The sequence below is a fragment of the Schistocerca cancellata genome, chromosome 4, assembly GCF_023864275.1.
Source record: "Schistocerca cancellata isolate TAMUIC-IGC-003103 chromosome 4, iqSchCanc2.1, whole genome shotgun sequence".
In the NCBI taxonomy this organism is placed as follows: domain Eukaryota; kingdom Metazoa; phylum Arthropoda; class Insecta; order Orthoptera; family Acrididae; genus Schistocerca; species Schistocerca cancellata.
This window is the reverse complement of record NC_064629.1, coordinates 128,984,026-129,002,111: the sequence shown is the minus strand read 5'-3', so window position 1 is coordinate 129,002,111 and position 18,086 is coordinate 128,984,026. Positions and strand designations below refer to the sequence as shown.

Below are 18,086 nucleotides of genomic sequence, written 5' to 3'. Positions count from 1 at the left end.
TGTAAGTAGGATATCCTGGGTTCGAGTCCCAGTCAGGGCACTCAACGCCTGTAAGCATCTAATGGTCTGGATTTCATTGTACTCGTAATTTCATTCTTCGAAAGCCACACAATCATCAACGGTATCTGTTCTTTCGGACATGTCCAAATGAACAGATACCATCTTCATACGGATAGGTTGAAGTTTTTAAAATAATGTGGATTCTTGTATTCTACAATCACTAATGGTTTGAGCTTCTCAGAACCACCTGAATTACAACATAAGACCAGTGCCTGTCTCTACATGCTGTGTTTTCCTCCCTTACATTTTTTGCCCTTGACCTGTAGGGTTATTCAGGCATCAAGTTATAGGAAACACCAGCTTCATCCATACTACACATATCTCTTGGGTATCAGAAAGTTTGGACTGAAATTCTCCATGTTCACTCATTGGTATCTTCCTCCTTTACTCTGTGTGTCTCCACACAGACAATGACAGCACTGTGATTTTATGCCTGTCCTGAAAATGCCTTAGCCAGCCTGCGGAAAACACAAACCCGGAAATTTCATTTTTCTGGGCCATTTCATAATCGTTTTCTTGAAGCATGAGGCTGGAACACTGAATTTGCTGTGAGCAAATGTGTTGGAACCATTCAAACAACAAACCCCTCTCTTCCCCCAGCTTGGCCTCTTACGCTAGGGAATGACACATGGTCAGCAAAAAAGTGATCAGGCCATTGTTGTGAAAGTACAGAACAGTAACATTATTGAGGAAAATTTTGTTACACGCATAACGGAAAGTACCATAGCGCACAGCACTACATATTTACATACTTTTATGTTTAGATGAAGAGTATGATACAGAATATGTAATTTGGGGACCAAAATTTTGTTTGTAGTACAAATTATCCAAAATTTGGTGTAAGCGGTACATTTTTCAATGTAATTTGGCTGGGACCGAACAGCTAGTATGGGTTAACCGAGTTTTCGGCATATTCGATTTCAAAATAACAAGGGTCTACTGTATTAAAAGTGTTCCCTTATAGAAAATGGTCAATCAATAAATCTATGCTAAGTTTCACATTGGTCAACATATTTCATCGAACATGAATTATTTTACCAAATAGTAGGAATTTCCCCCAAAAACATCCTGTTAATTTCTTTTAACAGGATCCAGTTTCAAATTGAGGATGGTTTTGTCTGTCCACTTATTATATATTTCTGTCCCCGTGTACCACGCTGCTCCAACCATGACCCATGGGGCATAAGCACCTGTCAGCTCGTATTGGGCAGTCACAGATGGTACGCTACAGTCCAGTGGTATTGATGAATCACATTCATAACTCTGCCTGTGGGCACCCAGCTGCCAGCTTGCAGACAGTATACTGTGGAGTCTCAGCATATTTAGTGTGGGAAACATGTACTTGCCTTTATTTATTGTGTTTCAAATAAGGGCGAACTTATTTCCTCCCCAGAAAATTGTTGTGCCTAGGAACGAAGAACATGGTTTTGTAAATGTATAAGGAGGGAACAGTTAGGAGTTTTATTTTTTTACAGCAGTATCTGCTATGACAATCATCACAAGAGAATGAAGCCTAATTTAATGGGAGCAATACAGCTGTACGAGGTGCATTCAAGTTCTAAGGCCTCCGATTTTTTTTTTCTAATTAACTACTCACCCGAAATAGATGAAACTGGCGTTACTTCTCGACGTAATCGCCCTGCAGACGTACACATTTTTCCCAACGCTGACGCCATGATTCCATGGCAGCGGCGAAGGCTTCTTTAGGAGTCTGTTTTGACCACTGGAAAATCACTGAGGCAATAGCAGCACGGCTGGTGAATGTGCGGCCATGGAGAGTGTCTTTCATTGTTGGAAAAAGCCAAAAGTCACTAGGAGCCAGGTCAGGTGAGTAGGGAGCATGAGGAATCACTTCAAAGTTGTTATCACGAAGAAACTGTTGCGTAACGTTAGCTCGATGTGCGGGTGCGTTGTCTAGGTGAAACAGCACACGCGCAGCCCTTCCCGGACGTTTTTGTTGCAGTGCAGGAAGGAATTTGTTCTTCAAAACATTTTCATAGGATGCACCTGTTACCGTAGTGCCCTTTGGAACGCAATGGGTAAGGATTATGCCCTTGCTGTCCCAGAACATGGACACCATCATTTTCTCAGCACTGGCGGTTACCCGAAATTTTTTTGGTGGCGGTGAATCTGTGCGCTTCCACTGAATGACTGGCGCTTTGTTTCTGGATTGAAAAATGGCATCCACGTCTCATCCATTGTCACAACCAACGAAAAGAAAGTCCTATTCATGCTGTCGTTGTGCGTCAACATTGCTTGGGAACATGCCACACGGGCAGTTGTGTGGTCATCCGTCAGCATTTGTGGCACCCACCTGGATGACACTTTTCGCATTTTCAGGTCGTCATGCAGGATTGTGTGCACAGAACCCACAGAAATGCCAACTCTGGAGGCGATCTGTTCAACAGTCATTTGGCGATCCCCGAAAACAATTCTCTCCACTTTCTCGATCATGTCATCAGACCGGCTTGTGCGAGTCCGAGGTTGTTTTGGTTTGTTGTCACACGATGTTCTGCCTTCATTAAACTGTCACACCCACGAACGCACTTTCGACACATCCATAACTCCATCACCACATGTCTCCTTCAACTGTCGATGAATTTCAATTGGTTTCACACCACGCAAATTCAGAAAACGAATGATTGCACGCTGTTCAAGTAAGGAAAACGTCGCAATTTTAAGTATTTAAAACAGTTCTCATTATCGCCGCTGGCGGTAAAATTCCATCTGCCGTACGGTGCTGCCATCTCTGGGACGTATTGACAATGAACGTGGCCTCATTTTAAAACAATGCGCATGTTTATATCTCTTTCCAGTCCGGAGAAAAAAAATCTGATGTCTTAGAACTTGAATGCACCTTGTACAATCAACATTCTCCATTCTAATGCTGTTGTATACTCATGATGTAAATACCTAACACTAGAATCAAGTAACAGACATTCTCCATTCTAACACTGTAACATTCCGTAAGAACATGTTTTGTTCATTTATGAACTGTGCAAACAAATTCTGGACTATGAAAAATCACAAAATTCTCACTACACACACAGCCATTACAGTGTGTATATCAATCACTTATGAAACCATTACCATTTTTCACTTCTGTGAACCCATTCAACATCAACACCATTATAGGTGTGGTTAAGCTTCATCAAGTGTAATCAGTTAATCTATAATCAAAAAGTGCTCTTTTCCAAACCACAGACTATATGAGGTAGCATCTCCAGCAAACTTTGTCAAGGAAGTGCTGGGCTGTTTCAACATACCAAAAATCCAATAGAATAACTGTAGTAAAATTTCTTCAACAGAAGTACACTAAAATTATTCCTGGACTGAAAAAGAAGCTTCTTCATTATTAACATGCTTGGAAAGTTCCATCAGTTTATTTAATCCCTGTAGGCCACGATTAGTGCAACTCAGTATGGTTAAAAATGTTGAAGAACGTATTGGTCACAATTCACATTGCTGAGGTTGGAAACCTATAAATTACAGATAGGAAATCATTGTCACTCAACTGTCAAACTCAGAAAATAAACACAATAGCATGCCTAAAATCATTTGTGTTTCGAACTAGACAGATTGGTTGTGCCACTCAGTAATTTGACAAGAACTGCACACTGAAATTATTTTAATTTTTTAATGTGTAACACCACATACATGTTCAACAGAATGTGGCCCTCTGAAAGTAAGTCCACATTATGCCTTTTTTTCTAGTATTCAGACACACGACTTCAGAAACACATCAGGCACTGGCTGAATGCACGCAATGATTGATTAAGCTGTTATGAAACCCAGAATTGGTTTGAACGCCACAGTGCTTTACTAGGTGTTATCCTAATGGAGCTGGTATGCCCCTGCTTTCCTCCCACCTCTGAAATACCTTACACAGCAAGTTACAGGAGGACCTACAGCTTAATGTGGACTCGGAATCCAGATGTAACATAACATTTTTCACATTAATGAACATTGCTAGCAGTGATAAGTGACTAGAAAAATCCTAGGACATATCAGACTTTTGGATCCATGGACTGGCACATAACCACTGAGACAGTCTAGACCAGGGGCGGGCAGGAATCCTGCACATGTGCGGTGCACTTGCACGTGTGCAGTTAACAGGTGTTCTGCGTGCACACAGGGGCAACCTGGCCACCCGCTTACCTCCCTTCCCCACCATACCTTCTGTCCACTCCTTCCTCTGTAATGTGTTTTGTTTTTCTAGCTTGCTTTATTGAATGATGGAATAAGGTTAGCAGGAGTGCTTGAAATAAATCATGGTTTGAAAGAGTACCTATTAACTACGATACGTTTTATTTAATTATCACAGGTGGAGTTTACAATACGTTTAATATCTGGAACAAAATTTCTGCATACAGACAAACGCAAACAGTTACGTAAATTTTCATCACTTATGTTTGCTCTTAACCGAGGCTTATTAATTCAGCAAATGGTTTTCCAGCTCTCACTATATTAAGCGCAATTTTATAGCTTGCACGTACCGCTGGGCTATTATTGTTGTCGTCCTGAAAAATTGAAAACAGTGCTCCATAAAATGTTAAATCAGTTAGATGAGAGACATGACGAGAGAAAGTCGCAGATCTCTCGTGACAACGGCAACTAGGACAGATGCATCTAATATCGTCAGGTCGCTCTTCTTAAGCTGTCAATTTCCCCATCCGCTCAGAATCCGACAAATTTTACTCGTCCTTGTGAAATTTATTATAATGGCCTTCAATACTAAACTTCCGCTGACCAGCGAGAATACTGCCACATATTAAACATTTCGAATTTTCACGTCTTTCCACAAAGAAAAAATGATGTTCCCATTACTTTTTAAAAGATAGCAAATCTCCACGTCTCCGTTTCCTTGATTCCCTCTGCATTTTCCGGTTCTTGAAATACAACGTTCACTACGTAGTGGTCGCTTCGCATCAACGTCCGCGGCTTAGCCTTGTACTACACTGCCGCAACCTGCCCGCTGTCGCCACTGCCCCATTCCATGATTGTACGCGAGCAGCACACGTGCATCGCTGTGCGCTCACGAGCCGCGCGCAACGTTTGCCCGCCCCTGGTCTAGACACACTACAATGTTGCTACATAATCTCAATGCCTCTGAAAGCCAATGTCACTGCACAATTATGGTATTCTGTTCACAAAACTGATAAAGAGTAACTCAAGGCATGAAAGGTTATGTGTAAAGAAAATTCTAGAGATTGTGGCTGTTGTTATGAATCATTACCTGGAAATGAAATATTTATACACATACATCTACATCTACATGATTACTCTGCAATTCACATTTAAGTGCTTGGCAGAGGGTTCATCGAACCACAATCATACTATCTCCCTACCATTCCACTCCCGAACAGCGCACGGGAAAAATGAACACCTAAACCTTTCTGTTCGAGCTCTGATTTCTCTTATTTTATTTTGATGATCATTCCTACCTATGTAGGTTGGGCTCGGCATTTGGAAGAGAAAGTTGATGACTGAAATTTCGTAAATAGATCTCACCGCGACGAAAAACGTCTTTGCTTTAATGACTTCTATCCCAACTCGCGTATCATATCTGCCACACTCTCTCCCCTATTACGTGATAATACAAAACGAGCTGCCCTTTTTTGCACCCTTTCGATGTCCTCCGTCAATCCCACCTGGCAAGGATCCCACACCGCGCAGAAATATTCGAACAGAGGACGAATGAGTGTAGTGTAAGCTGTCTCTTTAGTGGACTTGTTGCATCTTTTAAGTGTCCTGCCAATGAAACGCAACCTTTGGCTCGCCTTCCCCACAATATTATCTATGTGGTCTTTCCAACTGAAGTTGTTTGTAATTTTAACACCCAGGTACTTAGTTGAATTGACAGCCTTGAGAATTGTACTATTTATCGAGTAATCTAATTCCAACGGATTTCTTTTGGAACTCATGTGGATCACCTCACACTTTTCGTTATTTAGCGTCAACTGCCACCTGCCACACGATACAGCAATCTTTTCTAAATCGCTTTGCAACTGATGATTTGCCGTCTATTACTACGAACTGCAACCTTCCTGACAGGAAATCACGAATCCAGTCGCACAACTGAGACAATACCCCATAGGCCCGCAGCTTGATTAGAAGTTGCTTGTGAGGAACGGTGTCAAAAGCTTTCCGGAAATCTAGAAATACGGAATCAACTTGAGATCCCCTGTCGATAGCGGCCATTACTTCGTGCGAATAAAGAGCTAGCTGCGTTGCACAAGAACGATGTTTTCTGAAACCATGCTGATTACGTATCAATATATCGTGCCCTTCGAGGTGATTCATAATGTTTGAATACAGTATATGCTCCAAAACCCTACTGCAAACCGACCTCAATGATATAGGTCTGTAGTTCGATGGATTATTCCTACTACCCTTCTTAAACACTGGTGCGACCTGCGCAATTTTCCAATCTGCAGGTAAAGATCTATCGGTGAGCGAGCGGTTGTATATAATTGCTAAGTAGGAAGCTATTGTATCAGCGTAATCTGAAAGGAACCTAATCAGTATACAATCTGGGCCTGAAGACTTGCCCATATCGAGCGATTTGAGTTGCTTTGCAACCCCTAAGATATCTACTTCTAAGAAACTCATGCTAGCAGCCGTTCGTGTTTCAAATTCTGGAATATTCCATTCGTCTTCCCTGGTGGAGGAATTTCGAAAAACTGCGTTCAATAATTCCGCTTTAGCGGCACAGTCGTCGGTAACAGTACCATCGGCACTGGGCAGCGAAGGTATTGACTGCGTCTTGCCGCTTGTGTACTTTACATACGACCAGAATTTCTTCGGATTTTCTACCAAATTTCGAGACAATGTTTCGTTGTGCAACCTATTAAAGGCATCTTGCATTGAAGTCCGTGCCAAATTTCGCGTGTCTGTAAATTTTAGCCAATCTTCGGGATTTCGCGTTCTCCTGAACTTCGCATGCTTTTTCCGTTGCCTCTGCAACAGCGTTCGGACCGGTTTTGTGTACCATGGGGGATCAGTTCCATCTCTTACCAATTTATGAGGTATGAATCTCTCAATTGCTGTTGCTACTATATCTTTGAATTTGAGCCACATCTCATCTACATTTGCATAGTCAGTTCGGAAGGAATGGAGATTGTCTCTTAGGAAGGCTTCTAGTGACACTTTATCCGCTTTTTTAAATAAAATTATTTTGCGTTCGTTTCTGGTGGATTTGGAAGAAACAGTATTGAGCCTAGCTATAATGACCTTGTGATCACAAATCCCTGTATCATTCATGATGCTCTCTATTAGCTCTGGATTGTTTGTGGCTAAGAGGTCAAGTGTGTTTTCGCAACCATTTACAATTCGCGTGGGTTCGAGGACAAACTGCTTGAAATAATTTTCAGAGAAAGCATTTAGGACAATCTCAGAAGATGTTTTCTGCCTACCACCGGTTTTGAACAAGTATTTTTGCCAACATATCGAGGGAAGGTTGAAGTCCCCACCAACTACGAGACTCAAATTTTCTCTGAACTGTTCAGCAACTCTATCATCGGAGTCTGGGGGTCGGTAGAAGGAGCCAATTATTAACTTAGTTCAGCTGTTAAGTATAACCTCCGCCCATATCAATTCGCACGGAGTATCTACTTCGACTTCACTACAAGATAAACCACTACTGACTGACACAAACACTCCACCACCATTTCTGCCTACCGTATTTACCCGAATCTAAGCCGCACTCGAATCTAAGCCGCACCTGAAAAATGAGACTCGAAACAAAGGAAAAAAAGATTTCCCGAATCTAAGCCGCACCTGAAATTTGAGACTCGAAATTCAAGGGGAGAGAAAAGTTTTAGGCCGCACCTCCAAATCGAAACAAAGTTGGTACATTGTAATATGAGACACAATTTAGGTCGAATGAATGACGATACAGCTACAGTAGTTTGGTTCGAGTCGTAAGCTTTACCAGGTAGCCATTGCTATGCGTCAGGCGCTCCGTCCGTATTTATACGGGTACCCTTCCTTTTTCACGTGTTTCGTCTGGTTTGAATCGATTGCTATTTTGTTTGATCTGATAAGTGCCGTTTTCTCTGTTATAGGTAGAGTTGGCCATATTGAAAAACATCCCAAACAGTCTTGCCAGTCGGATTTTCGTAGTACATTGAAATTCTGCTACATTCGAAGATGAACAATACGGAATTTGTATTTACTTCGTTGGATAATGTATGAAAATGCAGTGGTCGAAACTCGGGGCGGAGAAAAAAAAGCTCGTCTTCCACCTTTTTTTAAATTTATTTACTGACGCCAGTATTTATCTTTGTGCCTACAAAGCATGTCTGTGTAGTGCTACATATATTCGACGGCAGAAGTTAGTTGTGGCGGCACCTACAAACATTTTTCAGAACTTCCACTTTCTTTGCACTCGATTCTAAGCCGCAGGCGGTTTTTTGGATTACAAAAACCGGAAAAAAAGTGCGGCTTAGATTCGAGTAAATACGGTAATCTATCTTTCCTGAACATCGTCTGAGACTTTGTAAAAATTTCCGCAGAACTTATTTCAGGCTTTAGCCAGCTTTCTGTACCTGTAACGATTTCAGCTTCTGTGCTTTCTATTAGCGCTTGAAGCTCAGGGACTTTCCCAGCAAAAACTACAACAATTTACAACTACAATTCCGACTGTTTCTTGATCCAAGCACATCCTGTATTTGCTATGCACCCTTTGAGATTGCAGCCCACCCCGTACTTTCCCGCGGCCTTCTAACCTAAAAAACTGCCCAGTCCACGCCACACAGTCTCCGCTACCCGTGTAGCCGCCAGCTGAGTGTAGTGAACTCCTGACCTATTCAGCGGAACCCGAAACCTCACCACCCTATGGCGCAAGTCAAGGAATCTGCAGCCAACATGGTCGCAAAACCGTCTGAGCCTCTGATTCAGACCCTCCACCCGGCTCTGCACCAAATGTCCGCAGTCGGTTCTGTCGACGATGCTGCAGATGGTGAGCTCTGCCTTCATCTCGTAAGCAAGACCGGCAGTCTTCACCAAATCAGATAGCTGCTGGAATCCAGAGATAATTTCCTCAGATCCAAAGCAACACACGTCATTAGTGCCAACATGTGCCACCACCTGCAGCTGGCTGCACCCTGTGCTCTTCATGGCATCCAGAAGGACCCTTTCCACATCAGGAATGACTCCACCCGGAATGCACACCGAGTGCACACTGGATTTCTTCCCCTCCTTAGCCGCCATATCCCTAAGGGGCCCCATTATGCACCTGACATTGGAGCTCCTAACTACCAATAAGCCCACCCTCTGTGATTGCACGGACCTTGAAGGCTGAGAATCATCCTCTGAAACAGGTCAGGCTGCTGCATCTGGCTCAGCCAGAGACAGCACCTGAAACCTGTTTGTCAGACGCACCGAGGAGGCTTTCTGATCAGCCTCTGGGGGCGTCTTTCGCTGCCTGCACAAATAATTTCGTATCTGGAAACAAAGCATGACTGTGATTGTTTCTGAAACTGCAAAATACACGAGGAAAGGTTTTACTGGTAGGTACATTTACTAGTATTTCTCAATAATGGGATTAGACAACAGGAGCATTTTTAAAAGCACAGAAATAATAATTTAATGTCACTTATTAGGTTCTATTGTATTAGGAATGGTTCTGAAATTGCACAACTTCTGACATTTTATAGGTTACTAGCTACACCCAAATAAACAATGTAATTCATTGTCACCCATATCCACATCAAACATTTTACTTGAAATTTATAAATTGTCCGAGCTTTTTGATACACTACACTTCTAACTTCTCATTTTCTGAGCTACTGAACAGTTTGCTCTCACCTAATCTTCTGAACCGGACGTCCAGAAGAAGCATGTAGTACTCCATGAACTACAGCAATTTTTTTTTAAATTGTCAATACATTTTACAGTCAGAACCACACTAACTGTACATACACTACATGACCAGGTTAATCACGTTTGGTGGTTTGCTAACTATTGTGCAATATTCTCATCAAAGAAGGGAAACTACATGGTATGTAGTTTCAACAGAACAGGCTCATGTAAAAAGCTGGTCTTCACTGCACTGTTAGAAGTTTTGGGTGCTGATGCAACTTGGAAAGCTGCGTTGTGTGCAGGAGGCCGGGCACAGAGTTTGGACGAGTGCTCCAGTTCATGCCTGGACGCATCAGTGACAGTGGTATCTGCAGTAAGATTTCTTTCTTATGTTGACTTTACTGAATCATAGAGTGTCTTCAGGGCAGCAATCGGCAGCCAGATGCAAGCATGTTCCTCAAAGATGCCTCATCAGGGAGATGTGAGCCATTGCCACCTGCTGCGCTGGAGGGGGTGGAGGCGGGGGGCGGCGGCATATGGGGGTAAAGGTTGGCAGCACATCAGTCTTCTCCGCATCTGCAATGTCCCAGTAGGCAGTAACAGCAGACCACGGCTGTGATAGGTATCAGGTTGGCTGCGTATCGGTGTTGCACTAAGCTAGTGTGTAGCAGGCAGACCATCATCAATCAGCTTGTCTTGTTTTCACTGAAACTCAACAGATCGTCGTTTTATCTGGTCCTAGTGACACAGAAAAAAATGGCAGCATGATTGGAGATGTCTTTGAGCTCCAAAATTCTCATTACTTGAAGGGCCGAGCCTGCACCTAGGGCATGGTGACTCTGGGTGTATGAACGCATTTGCCCTTATTTATCGGTCCCATCAGTGCCTCTTTCCTAGCTGTGATAATTCAGTAATTATGTTGGGGCACCGAGCTTGGGTCTTTCTGTTTCTGCTTTCCTCACTCGAAGGCTTTCTTCATGCCCTGATGTCTGCTGCACTGGTGGTATGTCTTGATGACACTGCAATTGGCACACCAGCACAGAGCTAGTCTTCTCTATTTTGAGCTTGACTAGCAGAACTTTAAAAAATTTAAACATGTAAAATAAAAATATTCAGCTACCCAACAGTGCATACACAGAGTTAAACAGAAAAATACATTATATGGCAAACCTTTAAAGAAAGGCATTGGTACCTGTTCAGCAGTCAGTTCAATAACACAACAAAATTAAGTGTGATGACCCTTGCAGAGGAAGAACTTCCTTTTAACTGTAAGATGTATAAATTATTCTTTATTCTTTACCAGTCTTGGCCCTAGCAACCATCATCACAGGAAATACATTAGATGTACAAGCAATTTATCTTTCATTTAGATGAAGACAAAGTCCTCAATGTTACATGATGTTTAATTAACCACATGTCATATATCACAACTCAAAGCAGCAAAACAATTCCCTCACTATAACTCACAACTGAGTATGAAAGAAATAGTGTGAGAACTGATCACCGTTAAATAGAGACCATCAATGTACAAGTACATATGTAAGAACTTCGGAGAATACAATGCGAAGTACACCATATCATATTTGATTAAAGTTATATACAGAGAGAGACACTGTCAGTGACCAGAAAAGTGGAAATGATATACATATACCTTAGAAGATAATATTAGAATGTGTAAGTGTTGTCAACAGTGTGTAGAGGCAGAGTATTCATGGAAACATAATGAAAATATCACTCAAAAATTAGTACTTATGAGTAATGGGATATCTGAAGAGTAATGTACTAACTTACATTCCATACAGCCATAGATCCAACAACAGGACTCGAATGTTTTGTAAATCATAAATTTCCAGTCAATACCTTAGCAATAAATCTGTTAGTTATCAGTAAGACACATCATGAAAATACATCATTTATAATACTTGCAACTACAAGGTTATGTCAGAATTAAGTACACAGAGTTTTGTACACTCATTAGTACAAGATAATTTAATCATATATTGTGTATAATACAATGTATAAAGTTACATGAACAAATATCTATTAATTTCTGAAAGGGCATTATGCAGATAAACGGCAACAGATTCCAATTGTAATACACTCCTGGAAATTGAAATAAGAACACCGTGAATTCATTGTCCCAGGAAGGGGAAACTTTATTGACACATTCCTGGGGTCAGATACATCACATGATCACACTGACAGAACCACAGGCACATAGACACAGGCAACAGAGCATGCACAATGTCGGCACTAGGACAGTGTATATCCACCTTTCGCAGCAATGCAGGCTGCTATTCTCCCATGGAGACGATCGTAGAGATGCTGGATGTAGTCCTGTGGAACGGCTTGCCATGCCATTTCCACCTGGCGCCTCAGTTGGACCAGCGTTCGTGCTGGACGTGCAGACCGCGTGAGACGACGCTTCATCCAGTCCCAAACATGCTCAATGGGGGACAGATCCGGAGATCTTGCTGGCCAGGGTAGTTGACTTACACCTTCTAGAGCACGTTGGGTGGCACGGGATACATGCGGACGTGCATTGTCCTGTTGGAACAGCAAGTTCCCTTGCCGGTCTAGGAATGGTAGAACGATGGGTTCGATGACGGTTTGGATGTACCGTGCACTATTCAATGTCCCCTCGACGATCACCAGTGGTGTACGGCCAGTGTAGGAGATCGCTCCCCACACAATGATGCCGGGTGTTGGCCCTGTGTGCCTCGGTCGTATGCAGTCCTGATTGTGGCGCTCACCTGCACGGCGCCAAACAGGCATACGACCATCATTGGCACCAAGGTAGAAGTGACTCATCGCTGAAGACGACATGTCTCCATTCGTCCCTCCATTCACGCCTGTCGCGACACCACTGGAGGCGGGCTGCACGATGTTGGGGCGTGAGCGGAAGACGGCCTAACGGTGTGCGGGACCGTAGCCCAGCTTCATGGAGACGGTTGCGAATGGTCCTCGCCGATACCCCAGGAGCAACAGTGTCCCTAATTTGCTGGGAAGTGGCGGTGCGGTCCCCTATGGCACTGCGTAGGATCCTACGGTCTTGGCGTGCATCCGTGCATTGCTGCGGTCCGGTCCCAGGTCGACGGGCACGTGCACCTTCCGCCGACCACTGGCGACAACATCGATGTACTGTGGAGACCTCACGCCCCACGTGTTGAGCAATTCGGCGGTACGTCCACCCGGCCTCCCGCATGCCCACTATACGCCCTCGCTCAAAGTCCGTCAACTGCACATACGGTGCACGTCCACGCTGTCGCGGCATGCTACCAGTGTTAAAGACTGCGATGGAGCTCCGTATGCCACGGCAAACTGGCTGACACTGACGGCGGCGGTGCACAAATGCTGCGCAGCTAGCGCCATTCGACGGCCAACACCGCGGTTCCTGGTGTGTCCGCTGTGCCATGCGTGTGATCATTGCTTGTACAGCCCTCTCGCAGTGTCCGGAGCAAGTATGGTGGGTCTGACACACCAGTGTCAATGTGTTCTTTTTTCCATTTCCAGGAGTGTATTATACAACTTTTACATCAAGTGTCAATCAGTAATGATACAACCTAGGTACTGGGCAGCAATCATTTAAATTACAAACATTACTAACATAACATAAGTATACCGATGACAAAAATCATGGACAACATAAGATAATCAATAAGTATGAACTGCCGTATATGTTTCTGAAGCAGCTGTCTCATACTATTAGTATTATTTCACTACATTCGCTGACAATAACAATTGGCAATGTCAAGAATACAAATTTCTCTGTTCAGTAAATATTGGTACATTTGTACAATGACAAAAACTTGTATAGAAACATCAGAACGACATGTTCACTTTAAATGTAGCAGCATGAACTATGCAGACAAAGAAACTATCAAAGATTCTATTGTAGTATGAACCTGAATCTCAGGTAGCAACCATTTAAATAATGGATACTATATCACTTAAGCTAGGTGTTAATAATGACAAACCTCCGGCACCACTGACCTACATGTTGAGCACTATTTCCTCGTAAGTATAAAGAACAGCTAAGCAACTGTCAAGTTTAACAGTGTCATAGTTTGGCCTACATGCTTCTTCCTCATTGAAGGCCATAGAACTAATGGTAAAACATCAGAAACCTACTCACTCAAGTTTAGAACTATAGTGAAGTTCTCTATAATTTCTAAATTACAATGTTGCCAGGGTGGTATTGGACAATACAGGAGCATATGTATGATATTATCTAAAGGAACAATGTTGACCAATAACAAAAATTTGAAATTGTATCATCATACAACCTAAAACACAGACACTTATCAGTTATTGCATACCTAGAGATCTGGCACTAGTCAGTGAAATCATGAAAATCAATAGCCTAAACCTTGGTACATGGATGATTTACACATCAGGTCCGTACAACATCAAAAACAAATATTTTTCAAACTAAAACATTTGTACGTATAGGACGTAAGTTACAATATTACACTTTAGGTATCCCATTATTCATAAGCAATACACTTTGAGTGATATTTTCATTGTGTTTCCACAAAAACTGTGTCTTCATACTGTATACAACACTGATACATTGTAATATACTTCTCAGACATATGTGTATTTTCTTCCACCTCTTTGATTGCTGGCAGTGTAGGTCTTTGTATGTAACGTACATTGAATGTGATACAACATATTCACATTGTATTCTTGAAAGTTCTTAATGTGTTAATTGACAGTCTCTGTTTAACTGTGGTCAGTATTTCAGCTTTATCTTTCATACACAGTTGTGAACTGTAGTGGGGCCAATTTCATATGCTGTTCGAGTCATGATATACTACATATGGTTAAGTAAACACCTTGTGGCTTTCAATTCATCTACAGGAAAGATCAAGTGCTTCTCCATCTGTTTTACTGCTTTTGTTAGTACTTTCATATAATTATCTCACATACTTGTTAACCTATTTACTTTATCTTGTGCGTACATTACATATTTCATTTTTGTTGAAAGTCTTCCTGTGATGATGGTCACTAGGGCTGAAGCCAGCAAATAAAAATAATAATCCATACAGCTAATAGCCAAAATGCAGTTCAAGTATCTGACAGCTGTATAAAGTCACCTCACTAAATATTCCTTTTGGACACACTCTGAATATACAAAATTATCTTGTTGGGACTGATAGTGGGCCTTCCTTTACTGCAGGCACTGAATTTGCATCAAAATGGATAAAATTTGTTATAGGCATTACGTAAACACTAAATTTATTCTGCTGAACAATTTGAAACTCCATAGGGAGTTTTTGAATACCAGCTCCAAATTCTCATGTCATGCCTTTGACCACTGTCAACAGCAACCACAGAAATCCACAAAGCATGAGACAAGATTATCATTAGGAATACCTCTATAGGCTTTGTAACAATGACCAATATTTTAACCGATGAGTTCAGTTTCTCTATACCTCTAATGGCAACATACATTATATAATATCCCTGTTTCACACAACATAATTGAAAGACTGACTGGATAGCATATTGAATCATCATATGCTCAAATCAGTTTGTATTGGGAACAGGAATGAACAGTATCAATTTTGAAAATATAAGGAAAAGCTGCCATTGCGTCTACATAAACACAACACTTTGCCAGCCCAGGTAGTTAGTGACTTTCACTCCTGATGATGACGGTGGAGACAGCTATCGAAAGCTCTAGTGTTTTACTCAAAATGACACTCCTTGTAAACTGAGAACATTTTGTTGGAGACATATAGCTGTTATCTTGCACTGCTGGGCATAATAAGCAGCAGCCTGATCTCTAGAAAGAGAACCAAACAAATACGTAAAACTCTTAGCATACCTGTTCTAAAATATGCCAATGAGAATTGGACATTAACAAATTTGAAAGAAGTAAAACCAACAATATTTGGAAGTAATATTTTGAGAAAGCTATTTGGAGGAATCCAACATCAAATCACAACAGAACTGAGAAAACTAACAAACACTCAAGTCTACAGTTTATGTGAAGTGGCACAAATCGCACCCAACATTAAAGCTAGGAGACATCATTGGATTGCAAGGGTACTTCAAGCTCAGGAAGAAAGAAAAACCCATCACATGCATACAGAATACCCTCAGGATGAACATCTCTTGCTAGACAGACTATTTGACGTAAGATAATAAATAACAATCCTAGATGGGAAATTAAATGCCAAAACAGGACAACCTGGAAAAGCATTGTCAGAACAGCAACTAATAACTTTCACAGCTTACAAAACACTTCAAAAACAAGTATAATGCAAAAGTAAATTAGGCGAACTCTTCTTCAATAGTTTACACTAGCATGCTGTTACATTTTCCATTCTCTCAAGCTGATTATTCATGCATAATTAGAGTTAGTTCCCTTTTTTATACCATGTGTTGCAAGAAAGAATAATAATGCAAAAAAATCTGTTGCTTACCACTACTAAATTTTATAAGCGCACTCATCATTTCATCAAAATAGAATATTCTGGTCTGACAATTCAGATCTTTTGCACCTGCAATTTTTGCACAGGTTCTGATAAACCTGGAAAAAAAAGAAAAAAATGAAATTTAAGAGGAACTGTAATCACACTGTTACTATGAGATAAAAGTTGAAGAATGCTAATTGTATATCTCACAATCCATTTTTTTATTCCATCAAAGTAAAGTGAGAACCATGTGACCGAGAAAGGAGAAATGCAGGACAGGTGTGTGTGTGTGTGTGTGTGTGTGTGTGTGTGTGTGTGTGGGTGTGAGAGAGAGAGAGAGAGAGAGAGAGAGAGAGAGAGAGAGAGAGAGAGAGAGACTGGGGGGCAGGGGATGGGGGGGGGGGGGGGTAGAACATTCCCTTCTATCCTCAGATGAATGTGACTGTCGACAGTTTAACGAAGTTCATGTTGGCTTTGTATTTACTCATAAAATTAAGGCTTTCACGACTGGATGACATAGCTGCTGGTAAAGCTTTCAGGCTGTGAGGTCGTGGTCCAAGAATCTCTTCCGTTCCTGACATTTCATCCAGGACTACAACATCAAATTATTATCCACGGCTATGTAGAGAAGCCATTGAAATTTATAAGCATAAGGATAATTTTAATAGAAAAGAGGAGTCAATTAAATTTAGTGACATATGGACAGTAGCTCTGCAGAATCGCTAGACAATTTTATCTTTAACAAGATGACAATCAAAAATTAAGTTTTATCTTTGACAAGGATTATCTCTGCTCATCGTGTGTTACTTCGACCAGGCCCCTTTTCTTACAGTATATATGTCTCTCTTGGACGTCCAACCAGTCAGTCGGCAAGACTCAGCAGAGAAGTGCCTCTGAAGATGTCCTGGATGAAATGTTGGGAACGGAAGAGTTTCTTGGACCATAACCTCACATCCCAAAAGGTTTACCAGCAGCTTTGTATTTACTCTTTTTCAATTTTTGTTGTCTGTTGAGTTTTTCTCCACCAGAGATGGTGAACTACCAACCAATTCACTACAAGGACATGATGAGGTGACAAATACTTAACTCTGTTGCCTCAGGTAATGGTTAATAGGAAATGGCTGACATACTGAGAAGCACACTTCTGTAACTGCCCTGGCAAGCACATGCACTGGTGGTAATATTTTTAGGCTTGGTTTCGGATAAATGGATCTTTGAAAAGGCTATCTTTACAACAGATGGAAACACTCTTCTAAAAACTAGAGGAAGCTTTAATTTTTATGAATTTGTTTGGCTTTTACGTGCTACACTGTCAATCCTAAGGGCTCAGGTTCGATTCCCAGATGGGTCGGAGATTTTCTCCACTCAGGGACTGGGTGTTGTGTTGTCCTAATCATCATCATTTCATCCCATCGACATGCAAGTTGGCATAGTGGCCTCAAATCGAAAGACTTGCACCCGGCGAACAGTCTACCCAACAGGAGGCCCTCGTCACATGACATTTATTTATCATATGGTGAAACATCAATAATTAAGAATACTACATGTAAGTAGTGCATAACCCCCATATTAATATGGTAGTAACAAAATACGTTCAGATAAGTCTGTAATGTTGGAGTTAATATTAAAGGGGCAGTCTTTCGCAACATGACATTAACTGTTTTTAGATTTTTCATACCACAGTCCACGATATAAGATATATTTTCCATGGTGTCACAATAAGTTCACGGAAGTTCAGAATGCTGAATTGTTTTAAACCAGAAGGGTATCATCCTCAACTGTTAATTTCTTGCAAGT

General features: G+C 41.6%; 1 protein-coding gene across 3 annotated transcripts in view; it reads right to left on the bottom strand.

Moving 5' to 3' along the window:
- The window catches only part of LOC126183567 (trafficking protein particle complex subunit 10), a 150,322-nt gene that overhangs the window by 91,488 nt on the left and 40,748 nt on the right, over window positions 1-18,086 (bottom strand). For all 3 annotated transcript variants that reach the window (XM_049925645.1, XM_049925646.1, XM_049925647.1), the window contains one exon: window positions 16,299-16,405. In XM_049925645.1, coding sequence (XP_049781602.1) covers window positions 16,299-16,405 — 107 coding nt within the window. The remainder of the gene's footprint in view (window positions 1-16,298; window positions 16,406-18,086) is intronic.